This window comes from Propithecus coquereli, unplaced genomic scaffold (genome assembly GCF_000956105.1).
Source record: "Propithecus coquereli isolate 6110/MARCELLA unplaced genomic scaffold, Pcoq_1.0 Scaffold262, whole genome shotgun sequence".
Taxonomy (NCBI): Eukaryota; Metazoa; Chordata; class Mammalia; order Primates; family Indriidae; genus Propithecus; species Propithecus coquereli.
Window position 1 is genome coordinate 2,531,221 of NW_012148197.1, and position 26,792 is coordinate 2,558,012.

The 26,792-nt window shown below is 43.0% G+C and overlaps 1 protein-coding gene across 1 annotated transcript in view; it reads right to left on the reverse strand.

Moving 5' to 3' along the window:
* Positions 1 to 24,651, reverse strand: part of DZIP1 (DAZ interacting zinc finger protein 1) — a 66,566-nt gene extending 41,915 nt beyond the window's left edge. The window contains exons 1-10 of the mRNA XM_012647340.1: positions 24,360 to 24,651; positions 23,582 to 23,679; positions 23,008 to 23,221; positions 21,707 to 21,941; positions 21,024 to 21,578; positions 14,933 to 15,017; positions 12,046 to 12,170; positions 7,210 to 7,371; positions 5,131 to 5,268; positions 2,671 to 2,733 (exon numbers count right to left, since the gene is read on the reverse strand). Coding sequence (XP_012502794.1) covers positions 2,671 to 2,733; positions 5,131 to 5,268; positions 7,210 to 7,371; positions 12,046 to 12,170; positions 14,933 to 15,017; positions 21,024 to 21,578; positions 21,707 to 21,709 — 1,131 coding nt within the window. The 5' untranslated portion in view covers positions 21,710 to 21,941; positions 23,008 to 23,221; positions 23,582 to 23,679; positions 24,360 to 24,651. The remainder of the gene's footprint in view (positions 1 to 2,670; positions 2,734 to 5,130; positions 5,269 to 7,209; positions 7,372 to 12,045; positions 12,171 to 14,932; positions 15,018 to 21,023; positions 21,579 to 21,706; positions 21,942 to 23,007; positions 23,222 to 23,581; positions 23,680 to 24,359) is intronic.
* Between the last annotated feature and the right edge of the window lie 2,141 nt (positions 24,652 to 26,792).

Below are 26,792 nucleotides of genomic sequence, written 5' to 3' on the forward strand. Positions count from 1 at the left end.
TTCATACATTTTTGTTCATCTTTTATAGTTTTATTTTATTTTTTAAATGAATGTATTTAAAATACCAAAGAATAAAGTAAGTTTCAAATAGATAATCCTCCCAGATTGACCAGCACAATTAGAACATTAGTAAGCCATAAGGGCTAAATCAACACCTGCTACGCTCATGACTTAGTTCTCACTTCCCCCGCCTGACTGGCACCACTACCGCATGAGGCTGGTTGGAGAGAGTTTATGCGGGTGGAGTTTGCTGGTCTGTTAACAGCTTTTGACAACAGTGCACTGTGTTTCTATCTGAAGTGGAATTTGTGGACAGTCACACAGCTCAACAGTATTTTTTAATTCTGTCTGCTTAACAGCCCATCATGTCAAAGAAGACCAAGAGAACGTTGAAGGAAGAAAACATTTTTTTAAATGAGGATTGGGAATTGCAATATTATCTTGTTTCTGCTAAAGATAAGATTATTTGCTTGTTTTGTGATACTGCAATATCAACATTAAAGAAATTCATGCTCATTAGCATTGTAATACTCATAAGGGCAACAAATATTTTAAATTGGAGATGCGTGAAAGGTTGTATTGCAGAAATTAAAAGATGAAAAGCAAAAGCAAAGACAATTCTTTCAAGCAGCAATAAGACCTGGAAATAACGCCACTGAAGCAATGTATAAAGTAGCTTATATACTCAGAAAAAAAGAGAAGCCATTCGGTGATGCAGAAATTGTAAAAGAATGCATTGTTAAAGTTGTAGGATGCTTAGACCCCGATAAAGTTTCAAAGTACAAACAACCGCTTTGTTGGTTCTTCCAAGGAGAACCACAACTGATCAGCAGCATGAATTAGCCTTCAACTTAACAGAACAACTTCATGCAATACTTCAAAAGGAAAACATATATTACTCAATCACTTTGGATGAATGAACTGATACTACTGACGGCGCAGATTTTATACTTTATTCAGGTCATAACAGAAGATTTTCTTTGCTACGAAGAGTTACTTGCTTTGGGCACTCTTGGGACAGAACACTAGGAATAGAGATCTTCAACAACTTTCAAGATGAATGTCGTGAAGTTGGACTGAATTTGGTAAATTTAGTGAGTGTATGTACAGACGGTGCACTTTCCATGACAGGAAAACGTGAAAGGTTTATTGCACGGATATAAAAGTGTTAATAGAGCCAGATGTCCTCATTTTTTTTCATAGATGCAAGATAGCATCAGCAAAATCTCTGTGCTAAAGCTACTATTTTAAGTGACACTTTGCAACAAGTTAGAAGTATTGTTAACTATATTTATGCAAATGCAACACGGCATCATCAGTTTCATAACATGCTAAAGTTGAACAATGAGGTATTCAGTGTGGATTCGCCCTAGCATTCTGAAGTGCATTGGCTATCCCTGGGACAGGTCTCAGCCAAAATTTTATCTCTGCTAGAACAGATAGTTAAATTTTATGAAGAACAGAATCAGCAATATGAATTATTAAAAGAAGATTTCTATAGGAACGTACCATTTCTATGTGATATGTCAAATCAAAATAAATATTTCTTTGCAAGGTAAAACAAAGTCTATAAATGATATATGGCAAAAAATCCAAACATTTCATAATAAGCTGCCTTTTTTCAAAACTTCTTCAAAAGGAAATTTTGGATCAACATCTTCCCTACTTAGCAAAGGTCATTGATGAGCAGGATGATATATGTGAATCATTTGAAGAATACACAGCTGTTATAGACCTGTTAATTGGAGAATTCAATGAAAGTTTCACTGACTTTGAGAATCGTGACATCACACTCGAATTAGCATTTCAGCCTCACCTAGTTGATATCACCAAGGCGCCTAAAGAACTACAAATGGAATTGATTGAGATCTCAGCAGATGACATTTTAAAGTCATTGTCTGAACCTGAGAAAAATCCAATTGAAATGTGGAAAAATGCAGAATACCCGCACTTTCAGCAACATGCCTGAAAAATGCTTTCTTGCTTTTCAACCACTTATTGCTGTGAATCTACATTCTCCTCCCTAACTCAAATGAAGACACCCTTAAGGTCACAAGTGACTGATACCCATCTAGAGGATCAACTGAAACTGCAGACCTCCGTGCTGCAACCAAGTATTCAAATCCTTTCCAACAAAAAGCAGACACAATAAAGTAATTAAAAGGTTAATTAACTTTAAAATTAACAAATAGTTTTCATTTTCTGAAATTAAGTACATAATAGATTTTTACAAAATAATGTACATTTTTAAGTATATCTAATTGAAGTTCCTTGAATGTAGCCTTATTTGATTATAGCTAAATTAATGTGGCCTTCCAACATGAAAAGTTTCCCCATCCCTCTTTTAAAACATAGGAAAAGGTTTATGGTATATTAAGTGAAAAGTATAGAAAATTTAGATATAAAGCATAATTTAAATGCTGTAAGACTATATATATATGTGGTTCTATACTTACAGAAATGCAACATAGATAGCATAGAAAAAAAGCTGAAAAATTATATCAAAGTAGCAGCAGTGGTACCTCTGGTATTGGAATTATAAATAATTTTAATTTTGTTACACATTTCTCCACAAATCTTAAGTGGACAAATACTACCTTTCATATGAAGAAAAACAAATATTCTTTTCAAAAATGACCCATTTATAGGCCACTGATTTCTTGGTCTTACCCGATCCTTCTCTTTCTTGTGTTCTTGTTGAAGAGTTTGAACTCGTGCTGTCCACTTGCTTTCCTACAAAGGAATAAAAGAGTAATTTACGTGCAATTGTAACAGTAAAACCTACACAAAATGGAAGCTTCCTTTTCCGCGGGTACCTATGAAACCCAAATACCTATCTGGTAAAATTTTAGCTGGTATTTTTTAGTATATATCCAGTCAAAAATGTTTAAACACAGCTGCACCTGGTTTTACTCTTATGTTGTAAGGCAGGGGTCAGCAAAGATTTCCTATTAAAAACCTAATAGTCGGCCGGACACGGTGGCTCACGCCTGTAATCCTAGCACTCTGGGAGGCCGAGGCGGGCGATTGTTTGAGCTCAGGAGTTCGAAACTAGCCTGAGCAAGAGCGAGACCCCGTCTCTACTAAAAAAAATAGAAAGAAATTAATCGGACAACTAAAAATACATAGAAAAAATTAGCTGGCCATGGTGGCGCATGCCTGTAGTCCCAGCTACTCGGGAGGCTGAGGCAGAAGGATCACTTGAGCCCAGGAGTTTGAGGTTGCTGTGAGCTAGGCTGACGCCACGGCACTCACTCTAGCCCGGGCCAAAGAGTGAGACTCTGTCTCAAAAAAAAAAAAAAAAAACCCTAATAGTAAATATTTTAGGCTCTGGGGCCAAATAACAGTCTCAATTACTGGTAGTGAGAGAACAGGCATAGGTAAGGTGCCAGGCGGGTGTGGTGGCTCACGCCTGGAATCCCAGCACTTTGGGAAGTCGAGGCAGAGGATCACCTGAGGCCAGGAATTCGAGACCAGCCCGGGCAAAAATAGTAAGACTTTCTCTCTGCAAAAAATTTTAAAAATTAGCCAAGCATGGTGGCACGCACCTGTAGTCCCAGTTACTCAGGAGGCTAAGGCAGGAGGACTGCTTGAGCCCAGGAATTCCAGGTTACAATGAGCTATGACTGCACCACTACACTCCAGTCTAGGTGACAGAGCAAGACTGTATCTCAAAAAAACAAAAGAAAAATTAAAAACAAAAAAAGATGCAAATGAGTGAGTGTGACTGAGTCCCAATAACATTTTATTTATAGAAATAGGTGCTAGTTTGCCAACCTAAGCGGCCAAAAGGAAACACCAAGGTTTCTTCTGAGTCCACTGACAACACAGCTCACAGGAAGGTAACAGAAAAAAATGTAGGTGGGACCTTAGGATTTCATAACCATGTCCTTTCAATTCATGAGAGAAAAGCTGTGGTTTCCAGCCTGCTGGGAGTGACTGTCACAATTCAGTTCAGGACACAGCTCCTGGTCTCACACCATATACAAGGCACTTTGCTGGGCGGCCACTGGCAGGTTACAGAAGGATTAAGAGACAGGCCCCGCTCTGCACAGGAGGAAAGTGGACACGACTCCTATATAGTATGTATGTGCTCAGGTCCCACTCAGGGCGCTACAGAAATGCTATAGCCTGAGGTTCAGGAGAACTCTCTGGAAGAGAAACCATCCTGGCTGAACATTGAAGGATGAGTAAGAGACGGGTCCTGAAAACTGGGAGACACGTGACAGGCAAGAAAGCAGCCGGAGCAGAGGCAGAAGACAGAACACTGTGCTCTCAGAGGCTCAGGCTGCCGGGGCCCCTCCAGCACCAGGAAAGCAAAGAACGCTGGGAGATGGCCGCAGGGTCCAAACCTCGAAGGGCCCTGCATGCTAAGGATTCTGTGCTTCCCGCTGTGGAAAACGGGAGGTCACTGAAGGACTTTAGACAGGACAGGGACGTGATCAGCCTGGCTGCAATGGAGAAGGCAGATTTGGTGGAGGGTAGCAAGATGCAGACATGAAAAGCAAGAAGCAGCGGTCCCTATTTCCAAAACCCATTTCTCTTTTTTATAATGGCATAGGCTTATTTTTTTTAAATCTTAGATTCATAAAGTCTAATCTCTATTTGTTTCCTGGTAAAAAAAAAAAAAATTGTTCCTCTAAACCACTGTGACCAAAATAGCCCTTATGAAAACTGTGCTGATGACAGGGGTTCACTTCCAAATGAAAGTTATTACGTTTGATAAATGTAAAAGATCCTCAGTTCACCAATGTAGCGGTATATTTAAGCTCTAAAAAGAAATCTGGTGCGTTAATATGCTTTTCTATGCGTTTTGAAATAGCTACATCTAAAATATGAAACCATAAATACCAAGGTAATCCTAACTAATTCAAATTGGCATTACGTTAGGGAAGAAATGAAATCGTTTTGCCAACTGTTTTGTATCCACATCTACTAGTACACACAGCAAGCGTGTAATGAGCGCCTCTTATAGCTTAGCCACGTTTTAGGAGACAATAAATAAGGAGCTAGTCACCTTCACGGTCACTGAAAGAGACAAACACTTTTTCTCCAGACGACGTTCACTGTGAATCACTCCACTAAGAAAAAGGAAGGCATGGACTGCCGTGGGCACCCACTTCTACATACCTGACTATCGAGAAGCTGCATCACATTTTGGAAATCCTGGGGGTATGGAGAACGGCCTTCTTTAAACTCGTGTGCATCTTTCAATGTGCCTATGATGGACTTGATCTGCATATTGGACTTCTGGATTTCTGACAGTTGCTATAAGATAAAATTCAAGACCACCAGTACGAATGTTAGACTTTTTGTAGGACTGGAACAGAGAATAAAACTGGGGTGCTTGCAGCCACAGTTTACAGCTGACTGTCCTCCGGGATGCTCCTTGTGCCCCCTCCATCCCCGTCCCCATGGTTTGACTGGCTTGTTTCTACTGCTTTCTGGTTTTTCCATCAGAACATGTACAGAGTGAAAATGGGAAAGGAAAACCTACTTTCTTAGACAACAGGTCTTAAAAAATTTGATGGGCACATGACAGGTGCCAGAAACAGAAGAACTGGGTACAGATGGTTCTTAAGATACTGTAATTTAGTGAGAGGCCAACACGGTCCAGGGATGACATCAGTATATCCATCAGGGACATGACATTTCAACTTTACCCTTTGCTTTCGATGTTATTCCCAAAGTTACTTGTAGCAAAAACCCTCAGAAAACCACAGAAGGTAAAATATTAACTTCAAAAACAAAAGGATGGGGGAGCATATTTCTTTACTCCTTAAGTGTGGGCTGCTCCTAGTGCCTTCATTTTAAAATGAGCCGGGCTCAGTGGCTCACACCTGTAATGCTAACACTTTGGGAGGCTGGGGCAGGTGGGAGGATCATTTGAGCCCAGGAGTTTGAGCCCAGCCTGGGCAACATAGTGAGACCCTAGGTCTACAAAAAAATTAACTGCGCATGGTGGTGCATGCCCATAGTCCCAGCTACTCGGGAGGCTGAGGCAAGTTAATGACTTGAGCCCAGGAGTTCAAGGCTGCAGTGAGCTATGATGAGGCCACTGCACTCCAGCTTGGGTAACAGAACAATATCCTGTTTCAAAAATAAATACATAAATAGTACAGTATGGAAAGGGGGAAAAAGGAGTCACTTTTCAGTGGAGAAACCTGATAAACACTACCTCATCCAGGTGATCATGGTCAACATTGACAGTCATAAATCATATAGATTTATGACACAAGGTCTCAGACAAAACATTCAACACTATTGCTCTGGCACAAAAGCACCACAGACAGAGTGTAAATGAATGAGCACAGTTGTATCCCAATAAAACTTCACTTATGGACACTGCAATGTGAATTTCATGTAATTTTCATGAGTCTCTTAATAGTCTTCGTCTTTTCCAACCATTTAAATATGTAAAAACCATTCATAGTTCTCAGGCCATACGAAAACATGTGGTGTGACAGATTTGGTCCATGGGCCATAGTTCGCCCACCCCCATGATGGAGTTTTAGAGAACGACCTTAGCAGAATTCCAAAAATATCCCTCTATTTTTAGTTACAGAATTTGTTGGCCCCTAGAGGGCGCTCAAGGACCTTCGCTCAGCTCCCTTCGTTTTCCATAAAGACTCACATCAAACCTGCAGGTGAGCTGGCAATTCATGGGAGGACATTGATCGGCTGCTTTCTGAGGAAGGAGCTCAGGCATCATCCGTGCATGTGACCAGGGCAGTGTGGACCAGGGCTGTTCCCCCTCAAGAAGGGGGCTCATTTAGCCATATCCTGCTTCTTCCTCAACAGCCAGGCCTGGGTGAGGAGGGGCAGGCAAAGGTTCTGGCTCTTTCTCTCTGGATCCGCTTCCTTCTCCTCCCACAAGACAGTGGGAAGTTCCAAAACTCAGAGAGGAGTTTAGGGTTCAAGGCTAACCTAACCAGATAAGAAAAGAGGAACCCTCTTCTATGATCTGACCAAATGCATCCCACCAGTGTTCCGCACGGGGGTTTGGGCCAAAGCTGCCACCCTTAGCAAAATGACATCTCGGACTTACTCTGTCTCCTGTGTGCCTCACGCTCCCTCAAGACTCTCAGGGAGGAGGATGTCTGCACGAGGGCACCGTAAAGTAACCCCTGCATCCTCTGGCCATAATGCCTACCTAACACCACTCCCAAGGGAACCAATACCGTGAGAACTTCTATGTTTAATACTCACGTATTCTAATGCTGAATTCTTGGAAGTTAATTCTTTAAACTCCTTTATAAACATCTCCTTGACTTTTTCCATTTCATCAACCAGTTTCTCCTTTTCTTCTTCTTTCCATCTATCAAATAACTTCAGAAAGTCTTGCTCTTTTGTTTTTTGCATTTCATATTCCTGAAATTATTTTAAAACATGGCTTTAAAAGTTCTGGTATGAGGCAAATATGCAATATTTAAAATAAATGGTCGTAGGCTCACCTCAAATGTGTTGGCTAGTATTGCTTATTCGAGTTAGGCTTCTAATACCACTTTCTGTAATGGCAGATCTGTGCACAATGATTTTGCTACACTAAAGGCAGCACACATCATCCTCCTGTCCTTGTATCACTTAAAATACCAACAAACCCAGAGGCCCAAGGTCTCCAGCTTTCTGTGTTCTGTGAACTTGTATGAAGTCATACATTAATATGTAAAATGTAAACATACTTTAAAAGAAAGTCTACTGAGCAGTAGCAGAATCTTTCCTGGCAGTGTATCAGTTTGGATAGAGTAACCCCATCCCACCCCCAGCAAATACAAATTCAGATTTATACGTGCTAGATTCAAGGTCTACTTGCTCAGCACTTGATTTCTCAATGACAGGGTTTTGTTAATCTAAATTGAGGACTTGAACAACACTATAAACGGACTAGACCCAACAGACATACACAGAACACTACACCCAAAAATGTCAGAATATGCATTCTTCTTAAATGCACCTGCAACATTCACCAGGAGAGACCAAATGTTAGTCCATAAAGTGTTCCTCAAATTTCAAAAAAATTAAAATCATGTGAGGAATCTTCTCTGATCACAATACAATGAAACCAGAAACCAATAACAGAAGGAAAACTGGAAAACTAGCAAATACATGGAAATTAAACAACACATTCTTAAACAACCAATGGGTCGAAGAAAATCTCACCAAGGAAATTAGAAAATACTTTCAGAAGAATGAAAATGAAAATACAGTATATCAAAACTTACGGGATGCAGCAAAATCAGTGCTCACAGGGAAATTTATAGCTATAAAAGCCTATACTTAAAAAGAAGACAGATCTTAAATCAATAACCTAACTCTATACCCTACGATACTAGAAAAAGGTGAGCAAACTGAACCCAAAGCCAGCAGAAGGAAGGAAATAATGATGATTAAAGCAAAGATAAAATAGAAAACAGAAAAGCAAAAGAGGGAATCAATGAAACCAAAAGTTGGATCTTTGCAAAGATCAACAAAATTGACAAACCTTTAGCTACTCTGACTAAGAAATCAAAGTGAGGACATTACTATTGACCTTAGGGAAATTAAAATGATTGTAAGAGAATATGATGAACTTGTATAACAACAAATTAGATAATCTAGACAAAATGGACAAATTCCTAGAAACATAAAAATCACCAAAGCTGACTCAAGAAGAAAAAGAAAATGTCAACATACGTTCAACAAGAGTTACACTCAGTAATCACAAACCTTCCAAAATAGAAAAGTCCAGAACCTGTTGGCTTTACTGGTGAATTTTACCAAACATTTAAAGAAATTCACATAGAAAGAACCCACACACACAAAAAAAACTACTAAAGTAATAAACATTCATCAAAATTGCAGAGTACAAGGTTGACATGCAAAAACTAGTTGTTTCTCTATGCCAGCAATGATCAATCCAAAAAGGAAATGAGGAAAACAATTCCATTTACAATAGCATCCAAAAGAATAAAATACCTAGGAATAAATTTAACCTAAAGGGTGAAAGACTTATATACTGAAAAATATAAAACATTGTTGTAAAAATTAAAGAACACTTAAATAAATGGAAAGACATCCCATATTTATATATTAGAAGAATTAATATTGCTAAAATGGCATTACTCTCCAAAGCAATCCACAGATTCAAGGTAATCCCATTCCAATAGCCTTCTTTGCAGAAATGGAAAAGCCAGTCCTCAAAATCACACAAAACTGCAAGGAGTCCCAAGTAACTAAAACAGTACTGAAGAAGAATAAAGTTGGAAGACACACACTTCTCAATTTCAAAGACTACCACAAAGCCACAGTAATCAAAATAATGTGATATTGGCATAAGGATAGACACAAAGACCAATGGAATGGAATAGAGTCCAGAAACAAACCCAAACATCTATGCCAACCGATTTTTAACAAGGGTGCCTAGAACATTCAATGGAAAAAAATTAACGTCTTCAATAAATGGTGCTGGGACAAGTGGATAACCACATGCAAAAGAATAAAGCTGAACCACTAGCTCCCTCCCTCTATATGCAAAAATTACCTCAAAATGGATCAATGATCTAAATATGAGAGCAAAACCTATGCAACTATCAGAGTCTATAAAGAACTCTTACAACTCAAGAACAAAAAAAAAAACCAAACAACCCAATTAAAAAATGGGCAAAAGGCTTGAATACACATTTCTCCCAATAAGACACAGAAATTTGGTGATGGGCATACTAAAAGCCCTGACTTAAGCGTTATACAAGGTATCTGTGTAACAGAAACATTTGTAACCCCTTACTATTTTGAAATTTAAAAAAATTTAAAAATAAATAAATAAAAATATTAGCAAAGAAAGATATAGAAATGAACAACAGCACATGAAGAGATGTTCAACATCACCGGTTATTAAGGAAGTGAAAAAATCAAAACTCCAATGAGATACCACTTCGCACCCACTAGGATGGCTTTAAGAAAACAAAAAAGCATAACAAGCGTTAATGAAAATGTGAAGAAATATGAACACTACTGGTGGAAACATAAAATGGTGTGGCTAATGTGGAAAACAGTTCGGTGGTTCTTCAAAAAGTTAAACATAGGATTACCGTATGATCCAGCAATTTCACTCCTAGGTATATACTCAAGAAAAATGTCCACATACAAACTTCCAGACAAATGTTTATAGCAGCATTATTCATCACAGCCAAGAGGTAGAAACAAACCTAATGTCTACCAGCAGATGGCTGACTAAACAAATTATGGTATCTACATATACACAATGGACTATATTATTCAGCAATAAGGCAGAACAAAGTACTGATACATGCTACAACTTAGATAAACTTCAAAAACATTACACCAACTGAAAAAAGCCTGACATAAAAGGTCACACGTTACATCGTTTTTTTGTGTGTGATACATGCAGAACAGGCAATTTTGGAGACATAAAGATTAGTGGTTACCAGAGGAATAGTGGGAGTGATTACTTAATGGGTATAGGTTATTTTTCTGGGCTGCTGAAAAAAATTTTGAAACTAGAGAGCTGGTAGTTGTGCAATACTGTGGATATACTAAATGCTACTGAATTATACACTGTAAAATGGTTAACTGTCTCAAAGAGACAGTGGAACACCCATGTTCATAAGCAGCATCATTCACAAGAGCTAAGAAGTGGAAGAAACCCAAGCGTACAACAAGGAATGGATAAACAAAATGTGGCATACAATACAATGACATATTATTCAGTCTTGAAGGGCAAGGAAGTTCTGACGTGTGCTACAACATAGACAAACCTTGAGGACATCATGCTAAGTGAAATAAGCCAGTGGCAAAAAGACAAATGCCGTACGACTCCATTCATATACGGTATCTAGAGCAGTCAAAATCCAAGACAGAAAGTAGAATGGTGGCTGCCAGGGGCTGGGAGGAGGGGAGGAGGGGGTAGTGGAGCATTGTTGTTTAATGGATACAGTTTTGGTTTTGCAATATAAAAACGTTCTGGAGATGGGTTGCACAACAACGTGAATACACTTAACATTACTGAACTGTACACTTAAAAAAGATGAAGATGGTTTTATGCTATATGTATTTTACCACAATTTAAAACAAAGAGAGAGAGAGAGGCCACGTGGAAGGCAGAGGGCTTTGTCACTTATTCTGTGAAACGACCTGCTGTTTCCCCTAGAAAGTTATACTTCCTGTCCCCATGGGAGAAGCAAGGAAGAACTGAGCATACTGTCACTTCAACAGGGACAAGGAAAGAAACGCTCTTTGATTGGCCTCAGATTTTGCATTAAGTGCATCGAGGTCAATCCTACTGGATTAGAAATGGCATACGTGGTACCCACCACAATGACCCACAGCAGTCAGAATTAATGCAGTGTGGCCTTCCTTCCTCCTACAGTCCTTGGTTACCCCTGAGTAACTCTGAGCAAGACAGCCAAGCACCCAATGGGGCTGACACATGGGTCAAACAGACAAGAAGGAAGAAAACAGACAATAGATCTGATGGGTGAGAGGGACTCGACCTCCTGTTGGTGGCTTTGAATATGGAGGAGGAGGGCCCAGAGCCAAGGAGCATGGGCAGCTTACGAGGCAACCAGTAGCACCCTCAGGAGACTCCCAGCACGAAGGTGTGGACCTCAGCCCCACACCTGCAAGGAACAGAATTCTGACAACAACCAAATGAACAGGAAATATTCTCTCCTATGGCCTCCAGTAAGGAACACGGCCCTCCTGACACCTTGATTTTAGCCCAGTGAGAAGCGGGTCAGACTTCCGACTCACAGAAACATAATGTAAGAAAACAGATATAGATTAAGCAAAAGGGAAAAACAGCAAATTGTGCGTGATGAAAATTTCACCTCAATTTAAAAAACCTTAAAAAAATAGAGAGCTATATTTCCAGTGATGTGCCTTGCAGTGAGATACTAAAGAGTAGACAGGCAATAGAAAATACAATCACATTTTATTGAGTTGTACAAACTCCTACGTGTCATCTGTTTATTAGAGTCCATGGCACAACTGAATTACATACAGTCCGTTGTAATTAAAACACCATCGTTTCCAAATTCTTCCTCCTACCTTAGACAGTCTCACCGCGTGGGAGTGCTGTGCGGCCTCTAACTGAGACTGGGTGAGCTGCAGCTGCTCCTTCAACATGTCGATCTCCCCCTGAAGCTTTTCCATCTGTGCCTTTTTCTTATACTCTGTTGCAACAGAAAATCTCATTAACACACTTAGGAAAGGTATCTGAAAGCTTATGGGGAACGAACCTATTGATAGGACAAAGGAAACTGCTCTTGCTTGGGATATTATTACTTGTTTCATGCCACCTGAGCCAATTTTTGCTCTTTAGTGTTTATCTGGAGTGCTTCGTATTTTGGAGCACTCAATTATTTTTAGCAAATTCTTTTAGCCGCTGTGTTGAGGTTGGATTATCCTAGAGGGATGGTGTGAGAGCCCTGTTCAGGGAGCAATAATGGTGGCCCAGCAGCACCCTGAGCTCTTCTTAGAGATGCCTGTTTCGATCAGAGGAGGGAAGCAATGGCTTCCACTGCAGGTACCACCATGCTCATGTCTCTATGGGCACCATCCTGCCGGCTCCCACTGAACTTTCCTAAGGACCCGGTCAGGGCTAATACAAGCAGAGGGCTGGTTCTGGCGTTCGAAAGGCAAACTCGGGCCATATCTATCAACTGGGGCAAAAGCGAGGGACTGAAAAGTTGTAAAAGGAAGCAACAAGTGAAGGGAAGAATACTTATGTACATGTACTTACATGCAGATGTACACATGACTGAATGGATATACATGTGTCTGTGAGTGCAGACATGAAAGGTATGGAAACCAAAGTAGAATGTCAGAATCTCAAAGATGACCTGAAGAAATAATACTCATTTCAGAGTCTGAAACCCTTTCTGGAATGAGTATGAGATAGAGTAAGATACTGAAACAGAAGAGAAAGAAGGTCAGTTTCACGCTGAAGAATGATAGATTAATTAAAATATTTCATCTTTCCAACTTTTCCAATATATTGCTCAATTTTATCAGTGGTCCAAGGCTTATAAATGGAATTTTATCCTGTTTATTTTGTTTCTACAAAGCTTAGCTATTCCCTAAATAAATCTCTTTACCTGAAATGGGCAGGAAGGGAACACAGGTACTAAGTAACAAGCCAAGCACACATGTCTAGATACTGCCAACATTTAAGATCAGAAGGAGAAATTCTGTGGGTTGCTGCAGCAATCTGCAGAGAGCTTTCATCTGCTAACGAGAAGGAGACGTTGCATTCTTTGCTTTCGAGAATGTTTAAATAGTAAGCCCCAAGTCCCTCCCCTCTCCTATCTTTATTTCCCCCTCTATGTCTGGTTCTCATCAGCACCCAAACATATCTTAGTATCTCCCACATCAAACAAAACAAAAATTTTCCCTTGGTTGCAGACGATGTCCAGATGATGCCTCACGTCTCTGCTCTCCTTCCTGGCAAACATTACTGAAGTCAATGTCTGGATCTGATAGGACCACTCCCTCATGATTCTCAGCTCAGCTCACTAAAATCGGGCTTTTGTCCCCTGCAGTGCCCTGAAGTGCTGTGTCAAGGTCACCAACAACTGTCCTGACAACAGCGGTCAATTCTCAGTCTTCACCTTACTCTGTGCTGCAGGAACACTGGATACAACTGACCATTGCCCCCGTCTTAAAATACTTTTTCCTGGGTTTCCATGACAACACACTCCCTAGGTTTCCCTCCTGCCTTGACAGAGGCTATGTCTCACTCTCCACCAATGCTCTTCCTGAGCTCCTAGTGTTGGAAGAGCCTCGGGGCTGGCCTCACCATCTTCTCTTCTCTGTCGAGGTGATCTCAGCCAGCCCCACTCTAGCCGAATGTGCCCTGGACTTTGATCTCCAGCCTGGGTCTCCACCTCAAGCTGCAGCCTGCCAGCACCCCCACTTGCACGTCTACTGTATGTGTGATGTCAACATACCCTTGGCCAACACAAATTCTCCATTCTCCTTCTGCCTTCAAACTGCTGCCCACCCCAGGAGACATCACTGCCACGCACCCAAACACGGAGGACAGAAACCCAGGATTGCCTGTGTTTCTCTCTTGCTGTCATGCTGAGTCACACCTCTCTGGGCTCTGGGCCCACATGCATCCTTTCCATCTTCACCTCCCACCTCCTCCGGACCACCCGAATTCCAGCTACCAACTCCCTCACCTGGTTGTGGCTGCAGCCTCCTCACTGCTCCTCCTGTTTCCACTGTCGCCCTACAGTCTAGTGTCCACCCGCAGCTAGCGGGGTCATTTTAAGGTCCGGATTAGATCATGTCCCCACCTACCAAAAATCCTCTAAGGGCTCCCCGTTCCATCCACATTCCAGCCCAGGGCCCTCAAGGCCTCCGTGAGCAGGTCCCACCTCTCTAGCCTCACCACACACCATGGCCTTGCTCACTCGCCTGCACTGGCCTCCCGCTGTTCCGCAAACATGCAGCCCCATTGCTCCTCACAATCCTTACAATTGGCGATCCCTTGGCTTGGGACACTCTTTTCCTAGGTTTTCACCAGGCTGGAACCTCCTCCTCATTTATGGTCTCAGAATAGATAGTGCCTCCTTGGCCAGGCCTTAGCTGACCACCCGGAGTCACTCTCCACCCTATTCCCCTGCGTTATGATCTTGATCACACTTGCCGCCATTGAGAAGAATGACTCATTTGGTTAAATGTGTCTCCTTGGTCCCCCAATTCGAATGCAAGACTTAGGAGAACAGAACTCCAGTTTTGCTTGTGGCTGTATCCCCAGCACCCAGGTCCCTGCACAGACATAGTAGGGGCTTGATATTCACTTACTGAATAAATAAGGACTATGATGCTTTCTTTTCAAAGGATTGAGAAATGCATTGGACCATGTCTCATTGCAAAAAGAAAAAGGGAGCAGAAAGAGAATAACTCTGAAACAGAGTCCATTACTTACCAAGGTGAGAATCTTCAGGGTGGCGGCGCTGAATGTGACTTTGTAGAAAAGCTTGGTTCATAAAGGCCTTGTCACAGAAATGGCACTGAAAAGAAGACAGCAACAGATCCAAGTGTCTGTAACGAGCATCTTCCCACCTAACTGCAATTAAAAAATTCAGGTACCTGAAGCACTACCTCTTTGGGGCTTTCTCCCCAAAATATACCATCCTGGCAGGAGATACTGAGAGCATGACTAAAAAGAGAAATATAAAACCAGGGCATTCTTCCCAAACTGGACACAAGGCAGTAAAGACCATCTCATGACAAGTTAAAGTAGCCTTTCTGGTGCGTTCTGGAAGCCCTGACACTGTTCTTGCTAGACTGGTGGCTCCCACCCTATCACCAACAACTTGTTCATGACACTCCAGCCACACTAGCCTTCTTTCTGTCCCTCAAGCATGCCAACCTCAGAGCCTTTGCATTCGCTGTTCCCCCTGCCTGACCTTGCCTAGACCCTCCCATGGCTGGCGCTTCCTGACATTCAAGATGTCGTTCATGGAGGACCTTTCTTACCGGGGATGACCATACGTCCTCAACAAGTCTTCCCTGAAGATCCTCCCGCCAGTCACTGTCACGTCACATTGTCTTATTTTCATCAGCGTACATCTCACCAGCTAATATTTTCACATTTATTTATCTCACTGGTTTAGTGTTTCCTATCCAATCCCCCCAGAATCTAGAACGTAGCTTCCTGAGGGCGTGGACTCTGCCTGTCCTATCCATGGCTTTATCCCCAGAGCACAGCATTAATACATGACTGAAAAAAATGCTTGGAAATATATGGCCCACTAAAACGAATTTTCTGAGGAAAAAAAATCAATTCCACCAATATCTCTATTTTTCCACTTTAACATTGATTCAAATTTTAGGCAAAAATTCCATTTGTTTCATCTATAGCCTCACCCCTGTATTACTGTGAAGTAAATCCCACTTGTAAATATTTCAAAATATATCTCTAAAAGGACTTTCTTTCAACACAATCATAATACCATTATTCCACATTCTAAAATGTGAAAACCAAATCCTTAATATCAATAATATCCAACCATTTGTTTGTATTTCCCTAATATTTCACATAGTGTCTTAGGAAAAAATTTCAGTTTGTTTTGGAACAGGATCCAAATAGGGCCCAACTCCTGCAACTGGTTGTTACGTCTCTTAACTCTCTACTAGTCCATAGGTTTCCCCTGCACCAATTTTTTTCTTTGCTATCCTTTCGCTGATGGGACCAAAGCTTGTCCTGCAGAGTTTCTCTCAGTCTGGATTTTGCTATTTTCATCTCCGTTATGTCATTTAACATGTTCTTCTGTTCACCATCCTGCCTTACTCTTAATCAGTCTAACTGCATCCAGACTTTGGTCTTTGGTTTCTAAAACCAACATTCTGGCATATTTCTCAGCAATTGCATTTCAGAGAATCCTTAAAGCGTCTCTTCTGCTCATGGTAACTGTTCTGGTTCACACACAGGACTTCAGGGACTGCCCTCACTGACTCGGATGTAAATACAGGCTCCAGGGCTGTGGACAGCACTGCAGAAAGGAAAGGAGGAGGACACCTTGCCTCCCTCACTCCCCGGCCCCACCCCAGTGTTCACATGTGGCCAGAAGGGACTCCAACAAGTTGTTCCATCTGATACCCGCCCTTTGCAACCTCCAATTCCCTCAGGCTACAGCAAACAGGAACAGGACACATTCAGCCTTCAAGCTGTAATACTGCCATTCTACCAGCAGGGCTGCCTAAGCACGAGTAAGATGAGAGAAATGGCACAGTAATGACAGAGATAGTGTAAACACACCATCCCATCAGAGCGGGGTGGGGGAAGAGGAAGGGAGGAGGGAAAGGAGAAGGGAGGACGGAAGGAAAGAAGAAAGAGAGGAGAGAAAGAAAGGAAGAAAGAGGGGAGAAAATGGCATGCAAAGATAAAAATTACTGAGGGCAGGGGGCCTATAAACCGAGGAAGGAACAAAAAAAATGTTCTTCACAATCTCTTCACTCATACCACAGAACACAAGAGGAGCATGCATTCTATAAATACGAGATGGTTTCTTAAAAACCAGAATGAGTTGAAAAAACAAAGATAAAATACAAAAAAACAAAATAAGAGCCAAAACATCATCGCAGAAGAAATAAATCAGAAAAAGCGAGGAATAAAAGAGATACTGTTGAGGCTGGGTGAGGTGGCTCAAGCCTATAAACCTAGCACTCTGGGAGGCCGAGGCGGGAGGGCTGCTTGAGGCCAGGAGTTCGAGACCAGCCTGAGCAAGAGTGAGACTCTGTCTCTACAAAAAATAGAAAAATTAGCCTGGTGTGATGGCACATGCCTATAGTCCCAGCTACTAGGGAGGCTGAGGTAGGAGGATTGCTTGAGCCCAGGACTTTGAGGTTGCAGTGAGCTACGATGACACCACTGCATGCTAGCCTGGACAACAGAGAGAGACCCTGTCTCAAAAAAAAAAAAAGTTTATCCTGTAAAACTCTTTGAATTTTCTTTAAAAAATAGTTATGTATATATAGGAATACATGATAAATATATGTGTATGTCTGTATCAACAAAGTTCTATTTGGAAGGAGTATCCCTGAAAGCATGTTAGAAAAGAAAAAAAGCAACATGATGAATTAAGGAAAGTGATCATTCTATTAAACATTCATAGAAATGAATCTGACACTCTTTCCTTAATAATCCCAAAGATAGAATATGTTGAATCGTGAAAAAATGAAAAAGATTTAGTGTAAAGAAATTAACATGAGAACTTAGGATTCCTTCACCAAAACTAAGTAGGATGGAAGCTCTTTATTCTTCCAGTTGTTTTTTGAGACCTCTCTAAGACAACTGCCGGGGATGGTGGATAAAGAAACCAATATTTCCACTGTGCCTACTGAGACAGATCCTGTCACATCCTTATTTAATTTCCATAGCAACCACTTCACCCATGAGGAAGTCAAAGCTCAGAAACATTAAGTCACAGTATTATCAGTTATATATTTTCACCTATGTCCCTCTGACTGCAAAATGCTTGCTTTTTCTACTCCCAACATTTGTCTCCAACTCAAAAAGCTGAATAATTGGAACCAGGAATAGAAATTCCCTGACAGATTCCAAAATCCGCGTGTGTTGCCAGGGCACAAAGAGGAATCTGAGTATTCCAGTTATGTAAACACAAGGTCTTCTTAGAATGAGTCTAAGTCTTGTTATCATTCACTGGCAAACAAAATGCTGGTATATTGAAATGTTGAAATTTTTAAAAATAATGTGATAGTAAGATCACTGGTACACACTGGCCTTTGTACGTGGCCATCAGACTTCCCCAGCTGTTGGGAGGTCTCTATTAAACATAAATTCATGACTGCATCTTAAAGTTAAACAACTATTTAAAGAAAATCAATTGTCTTTCCATAAATTTTATCACAGGCCACACATCCCCACCTTACAAACCTGGAGTTACAATGATTATAACATCATAGAGCCCACCAGCTTACGTGTCATTAGTGGCAGTCTTTGGCCACCCCTCCCTGAAAGACTGATTCCTATAGCAGCTGTACCGTGGCCTATGGCCTTCTTTTCTATACCCCCTGCTCTTCAGTGGGCTCCTAAAAAAGGTCTCAGATTCACAGAGAGACCACAAGTCATCACAGCTCGCTACCAGGAGGCCACTGCAGAAACCAACATCCACATCTCAGGCTTCTTGTGCATCACTTAATGCAGCGGTCCCCAGCCTATTTGGCACCAGGGACTGGTTTCATGGAAGACAATTTTTCCACGGATCGGGGTTGAGGGTGGGGGTGGGGTGCAGAGCTCAGGTGGTGATGCCAGCCATGGGGAGCAGCTGTAAGTACAGATAACACAGATGAAGCTTAGCTTGCTCGTATCCTGCTCACCTCTGCTCACTTCCTGCTGTGCAGTCCGGGTTCCTAAGTTTCATGGAAGGCAATTTTTGCACTGGGGAGGACAGAGCTCAGGTAGGGTGGAGAGTACAGATCTAATGGAGTTCTGAGAGCAACCCTAACAGGTACTACTAATGTCCCCATTTTCCAGACAAGGAAACTGAGGTTTAGAAGTTAAACGGCTTGCTCAGTGGTCAGCTGGGATTCAAATGCAGGCTGTCAAACTCTGGAATTGTTGCCCTTAAGCACTCACTGCTCACAGGCTCAATAAAAACACAATGGCCCCGCACGGTGGCTCATGCCTGTAATCCTAGCACTCTGGGAGGCCAAGGCGGGTGGATTGTTTGAGCTCAGGAGTTTGAAACCATCCTGAGCAAGAGCGAGACCCCGTCTCTACTAAAAATACAAAGAAATTAATCAGACAACTAAAAATATATATAGAAAAAATTAGCCGGGCATGGTGGCGCATGCCTGTAGTCCCAGCTACCCGGGAGGCTGACGCAGAAGGATCGCTTGAGCCCAGGAGTTTGAGGTTGCTGTGAGCTAGGATGACGCCACGGCACTCTACCCCGGGAAACACAGTGAGACTCTGTCTCAAAAAAAAAAAAAAAAAAAACACAATGACAAGCCACTTAACAGAGAACAGAGTGTACCTGTACTACACTAAGTAGGAAAAGGTGGTCTAATCACACCTACCTCTTTGAGGTCACACCTGAGCATACCACGGTCAACACTGTCATTTAGAGTCTGTGGAGTTGTCAGGAGTTGGCAAGTATCACTCATTTGATAAAGTAGAGTCATTACCTTTTTGTCCTTACATATCATTCACATTTCAAAATCTTTACTTACTAACAGCTATTTCTATGGTAACCAAAGGAATAAAAAAATTTATAAACATAAAATTTCCATATGTTAGAAATTTTAACCTTTAATTAGATGACTACCAAAGCTAGAGCATAATATACTTTTTTAAAATGTTTACATAGAATTCTTTCTATTCACTGTATGAGAAAAAAGCCATCTTAGCACTATTTATAAATATTTAATTTTTAAATTGCATTTACAAAAAAAATAGGCAATTAGTGATGTCAAATATCATTTGAAGATTATACCTCAGAGTTGTCTATCCAAGGCCAAACACTAGTCTTTCTAACAGTGTTCTTTCCCAACTGTTCACCTATCTTAAGTACGCTTCTCTCAGTACTCCTGCTGGGTCCGTCCTAAGCAATGCTAGTTGCACCATTTTCTCTGCCCTAAACCCAGTTCTCCAACATTCAGGCAAGCTTCTGGCCCAATAGTCCTAAATCCAATGAGGCCTTTTAAACCATAGTTAGCCAAAATGACTAGAAAGTGTGGGTGTGAAATTAATCTTGCCAATCTGTTACTTACTTCAATATCTTTATCAAACATTGTTTATACCTTTTGCATGTCCTCCAACTAATCGATAAAAAGGACATGCTTTGGTTTCTGTTATGCTCAAAAATTGCAATATTTACCTTGGACTCAATGTCTAATCTGTAACAGTTGGAGATTAAGACTTGAAAAACAAAAATGTCTCATTCTTTAAAATACTGTTGTTATGTAAGTGGATGTTCTTGTTCTTAGGAAATACACATATCGAAATATGTAGGAAGCTTCAACTCACTGTGAAATGGTTCAAAAGTAATAACGGTATGTATATAGAGATAGAGGAAATGTGCCAAACATTGATAATTGGTCAATCTGGGTTAAAGGTATATGAAAGTTATTTGTACTCGTCTGGTAACTCTTCTGTCGGTTTGAAAATATTTCAAAATTTTTAAAAAGTGTGAAAAAACCCACAAATTTAAACATTCCAGATCGTTTGGGGCTGACTTCAACAGCAATCTGTGCATGGTTGATTTTTCATGACATCCATTAGGAGGAGGAAACAGTTTGAACAATCAGTATTTAAAGGACTTCAATAAAAATGCTGACAACGTTAGTTGTTTAATTATTAATCCCCTGGTTGTCGGCAGAAGGTATTGAACCATGTCATTTGTTGGTTAAAATGACTGTTCTTGCTTAAATAGGCTGTGTCTTCTGATATCCAGTACAAATCTTTAAGAGTGGTGATATAGGAAAGCCCTCTCAAATGGGAACTGTGTTGTTTACTGGATTATGAATATGCTCACAGCGCAGTGCCCCACCTGGTAATAGCTGGCTTTGGCCTCGATCATCAGCTGCTGGGTGGAGATCATCTTCTTCCTGAGTTTACACTCTTCCTTGAGCAGCTTGATCTCCCCGGCCTGCTTGCTGATCAGCTTCTTGCTCTCCTCGCTGTCGCTGTGGCTCAGGCGCAGCCGCTCCTCCAGGGTGCGCAGCTGCGAGGTGAGGAACTCCTGCGAGTGCAGCAGGTACTCGATGGTGAGCTGCGCCAGGCGGATGAGCTTCAGCAGCACCGGGTCCACCCCGGACTGGCAGTGCGGGCACTTCTCGTCCTCCAGCTTGCAGAAGGTGATGTTCATGATGTTCTCCTGCAGCGTCAGCACGTCCATGGCCCCCGCCACCTTGTCCACGTCGATGGCGCTCAGCCGCCGCCAGTCCACGCTCTCCAGCCGCGGCTGGAACTGAAAGAAGGGCATGGGGCCCGAAGCCGCGCTGGGGGGGACACAGGCCATGGCAGCAGCGCCCGCGGCGGCCACAGAGGCGTCGGGCCCCTCCGGGCAGCCTGCGAGCCGATAGTAGACGTGCTTCGGGAAGGGCTGCGGGAGAGAGAGAGCACGGCGGGAGGCGGGGGTGGGATGGGAGGCAGGCAGGGTGGGGAGGTGGGCGTCCTGTTGTCGGGGTCGGTGGTCCGCAGCCCGGCGTCCCCCGGCCTTCCGCCTCTTACCATGCTTGTAAGCCAATCCGACGCCTCTGCTTGCACCGGAGATGCGGGGCGGTCTTGTCTACCCAGCTGGGGCCGCCTCGCAGGCCGCCGCTGCCATTCGCCTCGGGAGCTGGAGAAGGCCGGATCCCCGGCGGCGGCGGCGGCCTAAGGTCTGGGCGTCCAGGCCGTTCTATGGCAGCGCCCAGGTCTGGACTGAGTAACGGGCGCGCCGCGCGGTCAGCGTGCGCCCAGGGCCCTGCGGGACCGGAGAAGACCTCATGGATGAGGCCGAGTGGGCACATCCGCCCACCCGGAGAGGGCACCACCCTCCCTGGCCTTTGGGGAGGGCCACTCCATGTCCCTAAGGCAGACGTGGGGAGCCACATCCTTGGGAATTTTTGGTCCTAGCTGCCATCCTATGCTTGTTTACTCCTGTCCACGCCCTAGGTTTTTTTTTGTTTTTTTTTTTTTTGAGACAGAGTCACACTGTGTTGCCCGGGCTAGAGTGCCATGGCGTCAGCCTAGCTCACAGCAACCTCAAACTCCTGGGCTCAAGCGATCCTCCTGCCTCAGCCTCCCAAGTAGCTGGGACTACAGGCATGCGCCACCATGCACGGCTAATTTTTTCTATGTATTTTTAGTTGTCCAATTAATTTCTTTCTATTTTTAGTAGAGACAGGTTCTCGCTCTTGCTCAAGATGGTTTCGAACTCCTGAGCTCAAACAATCCGCCCGCCTAGGCCTCACAGAGAGCTAGGATTACAGGCGTGAGCCACCGCGCCCAGCCCACGCCCTAGGTTTTGAAATTAGAAATATCTATTCATCCTCATCTTTTACACACAACTTCGAGAAAGTCAAGCAACAAAGCTATATAAAATTAAATGGGTCAAGGGAGATTGGCTGCAAAAGGGCATGAGGAAACTTCTGGGATAATAGAAATGTTCTACATTTTGATTGCGGTGTTGATTACCTGGGTATATATATTTGTCAAAATTCATCGAATTATACACTTAAAAATTAAGGGTGCATTTTGTGTGTTAAACCTCAAGCACGTTTACAAAATTAAATTTGTAGTTAATCATATTTGATGGCAGGCTTTCTAAATTTCTTACATCCAAGATACTTTTTAAGTGGAGTCTTCCTCTATGGGTTGGCAGCCTAAATACTACATTTTGATAAAAGTACAAACCAAAGAACTTCTCCACATATATACTACTTGTCTTTCCAAAAGGATATATTCTCAAAACACTGAAGACAAAAACAGATGGAGGGGAACTTAACCACCAGCTTTACCATCAAGTTTTACAAGGCCACGGTATTTACCTTACAAACTTGGCTGGGGGCTGCATTCTGTTTTCTGGAGAGGCTAAAATACTTTTAGCAGCAACTCGTAGACCTCAGGCCTCTCATTCTTTGGGTCTTTTGGGGGCCACCAGTGGTTACCACAGATAGCGACAAACTGAGGAAAAGGCAGACATTCCTCAATCCACCGGGGAGTCTGTGCTTGGACCAACCATCAGGAAATTTTTTTTCTTTCCTAACAGTCAAATATATGAACAGAAGAAAGGAAAATACAATTCAGAGTAACTGGAAGCAAAGTTCTAATATCAAATATTTTTAGCACTTTCCAGATAATTGCGAACCAGAAACAAACCCATACAAAAGTATCCAGGAAATAAAACATACACTTCCTATGGCTTCATATAAATCATACATACAAATAATTTTAATGGGCCTTTAGATTAAAAAGAACTATTAACAATTCACTGCAGCCTAGCATAAAAGTCCTAAAGACAGATCGTTCAAAAATTGAGTCTTCCAGTTACCTGCTGCCTGACCTAGAGCAAATTAGGTCACCCCCCTAGGCCTCAGTTTCCCCATGCATCAGGACACCGACCTGGCAGGTCTGTGGACTCTGGGCTCCATCCACTGGGCTACAGGATCAGCGGCAACAAGGGCCGTGGTCTCTCTTGCTCACCGATATATCCCCAGCACCTAACACAGGACCGGCACCGAGAAGGCGTTCAAAATTTGCCGAATGACCACGTGAATAAAAAACCATAGAACGAATTAGTCGCTTAGTTAAGGAAATGTCAGCTCCCGGCCCCTTATCCCTTCTATTTCGCTGCCTCTGGCCTGTTAGAGATCATTAACCTATGCTCTGAGCCAAGAGCTGAGTGTGGGGGCGGCCCGCTAGCCCCCACTGCGGTCCTGGCAAGGAGGCGCGCGGGCCCGAGGCGCCCATTCCGGTTCGCCGCCACCACTCCAGCCTGGGGCGCCGAGCTGTTGGCCATCCTTGCCCCCTTTGGTGGAATCTCGGTCACAAGATGGCCGGAACATTAAGAAGGGGGCACGCTTTCCCGTTCTCTCCGTCCCCGATCCTGGGCAGGGCCCCCAGCCTTGCGCGGCGCCTCCCGTCCCGGGCGCATGGCACGGCCGGCCAGCCGAACCCGCAGCAACAAAGGCCGAGAGACGCGGGCTCCTTTGGGGCCTTGGCGCCCCTCCTTAGAAGGCAAACAGGGAGTGGGGGCTGCGGCGGCCACCCCAGCTGGATCTGCAGCGGCTCGGCTCGCAGCTGGCAGAGGCGGGCGGAGGGCCCGGCTTCGCGGGCACTGAGATGCCCCTTCTACCACTGGCTCCCGCGGGCGCCTGGCGCATCCCCGGTTTCGGCTCACCCCAGCTGCGCGCTCCTGGTCGGGCGCCGGGCGCTGCAGGCTGACGGGGGCGACACAGGAGACCCAGATCCTAGGGGCGCTGCTGGCGCAGGCAGGGCCCGCAGAGGCCGAGGAGCTGCTGAGCTGTAGAGGCGGGCCGGCTCCTTCTTTCAGGGCGCAGGATAAAACGTGTGTCTCGCCTGGGCAAGTTGTGGCGAGACGGGTCGCCTGGCGCCGTAGCGGGTCCTCCAAGACTCCGGGCCGCGGACGACTCGGGATGTCCCACCCCCCTCCCGCCCCCCTCCCCTCCGCGATCTTCCTTCGCCCTCTTCCCTCCGCCGCCTGGCTCCTCTGGCAGCTGGGCGGGACCGCGCGGGTCTAGACCGCAACGCTAAAATGCTCTCCGCCAATCCAGCAGCTGGCGCAGACACGTGGTGCCGGGGCGCTTTCTGTTGCAGGCGCGAGATGCTCACCCCAGGAAGGCTTTTCAAAGAGAAACCAGATTCGCTCCTACACTGTGTTTGTCCTGGGCCTCAGTAACCAATTTCCTGCAGGGACTTTATGTGAATTCTTCCAAGAAGAGATGCGTTTTAATCGCAGAAGTCTGCAGATGCAAGGGACCTTGAAGAGGCTGTTTAATGCAGCCCTGCATTTGAGTGACGTGGAAAAGTCGATTAGGGACTTTTTGACAGAGCACTCTAGGATTGAAACCCACGTAGGTTTCTGCGTCTCTTTCCATCATGCCCACTTTCGGATGAAAAAGCATGGACCTCTGTTGGTAGAAAATTAGGCAGTGAGAGTTGGCGGGAGATGCCGTGGGCTAGGAATAGTGTTCCTATTTCTTTAACCTGAAATTGGAACAAATGGTCTGACAATGGGGCAAAATTCAGTATTTTTAAATAACGAGTAGTCCAGAAAGTACGTATATACCATTTTAGCAACCACGAGATTGACCCAGATTGAGAAAATTAAATGCATCTTTTGCAAAATTTGGGTTTCTTTTGTAGCAAAAAAAATAGTTCTTAAATTAGAAAGAAATAGCCACAGAATTTTTACTAGACATGTCACTGTTGTCTGCAAGTGCCTTTCCTTGTGCTTCTCCCTGACCGAATCAACCTTGTACCATACTTTTAGCACAAGGCTTCAAACATAATAATAGCTCAATCCGTATTTATGTTGAATTCCTTGCTTTAGCTTTATTTGAAATCATAAGGCCTAGGACAGCCATGGTGGGATTTAAAATTTAGCTAATTTTAAATGCTTTGAACTTGAAAGAATAGTCGAGCTCCCCATAAAAATGCTTTAAGTACTATGGGTAAAAATTTCTAGGTAGAAAGTTCGGGCATTAGGAGGTAGATAGGGCCATTGCTTTGCAAAATGTATACTCTGTAGCCCTCAGTGTGTGTGTGTGTGTGTGATGCTTGCTTAATTAGTGTTATTTGATAATATACCATTTGAGTATCATGTATTCCTCATTGCCCTCTGTCAGTGTATTACCACATAGATGTAGCACTAGAATAAATAAGCTGAACCAATTGACTTTGGCATGGCCTAGCGACTATCATACATTCTTGATCCTTTGCACACACCACTTACACCAACTGCGACATTAAACATGTTTTTCAATATTGAGGTATCTGCCTTGTCCATCAGACTATGAGAACCTCAAGTGTTCCAGCATGTTGAGCATGTAGTAAATCCTCAGATAAATATTTCTCTTTTGAAGACAGAAATGATCCTAAAAAGATAAATAAAAATATTGGGCACTTTGTATAGTAAGTAAAGCATTGTAGCTGAATTTATCTTAAATTTTTGTTTTTATTTCTCTTGTTTGAAAATAGCAAGTTTGAGAAAATGAATATTACACTGAGGCAGGAAATTAGGAGTGGTAGTTAACATGGTATCTATTTATTATTGAACATTACCAAGTCTTACAGGAGTAAAACCAAGATTAGATATCCGAAGCGGAAATATGAGGCAAAATAATTAATAGGTATTGAATAAGACAATACATGTAATTTCTGCCCTTCTTTCTTTATCACCTGTGTGTTAAAGAACATTAGCCAGGTATTGTCTGATTAAGTATTTAATTGTTAATTATTTTGCCTCATATTCTCACTTTGGATGTCTACTCTTGGTTTTATATAGATAGATAGATAGATAGATAGATTAAAGAATAATAATAAAATGAACACTGTATACCCGCTTCCAGGTTAAGCAGCATTTTAGAAGCCACCCTCTGCACCTCTACAATCGTCCCTCTCCATCCTCCCAGAGATAACTATTGTCCTAACTGTTGGGTTAATCATTCCCCTGCATTTCCTTATATTTCACACAAGGTGTCTATCTCTAAATATTCTGTTACTTACTTTGGAAACCTGAGGAGCAAGCAGCTGTGTAAGGCTGAGTTAGATAAGTATGTGGGTCAGTACCACCTTGAAACAGGCCCTTTAG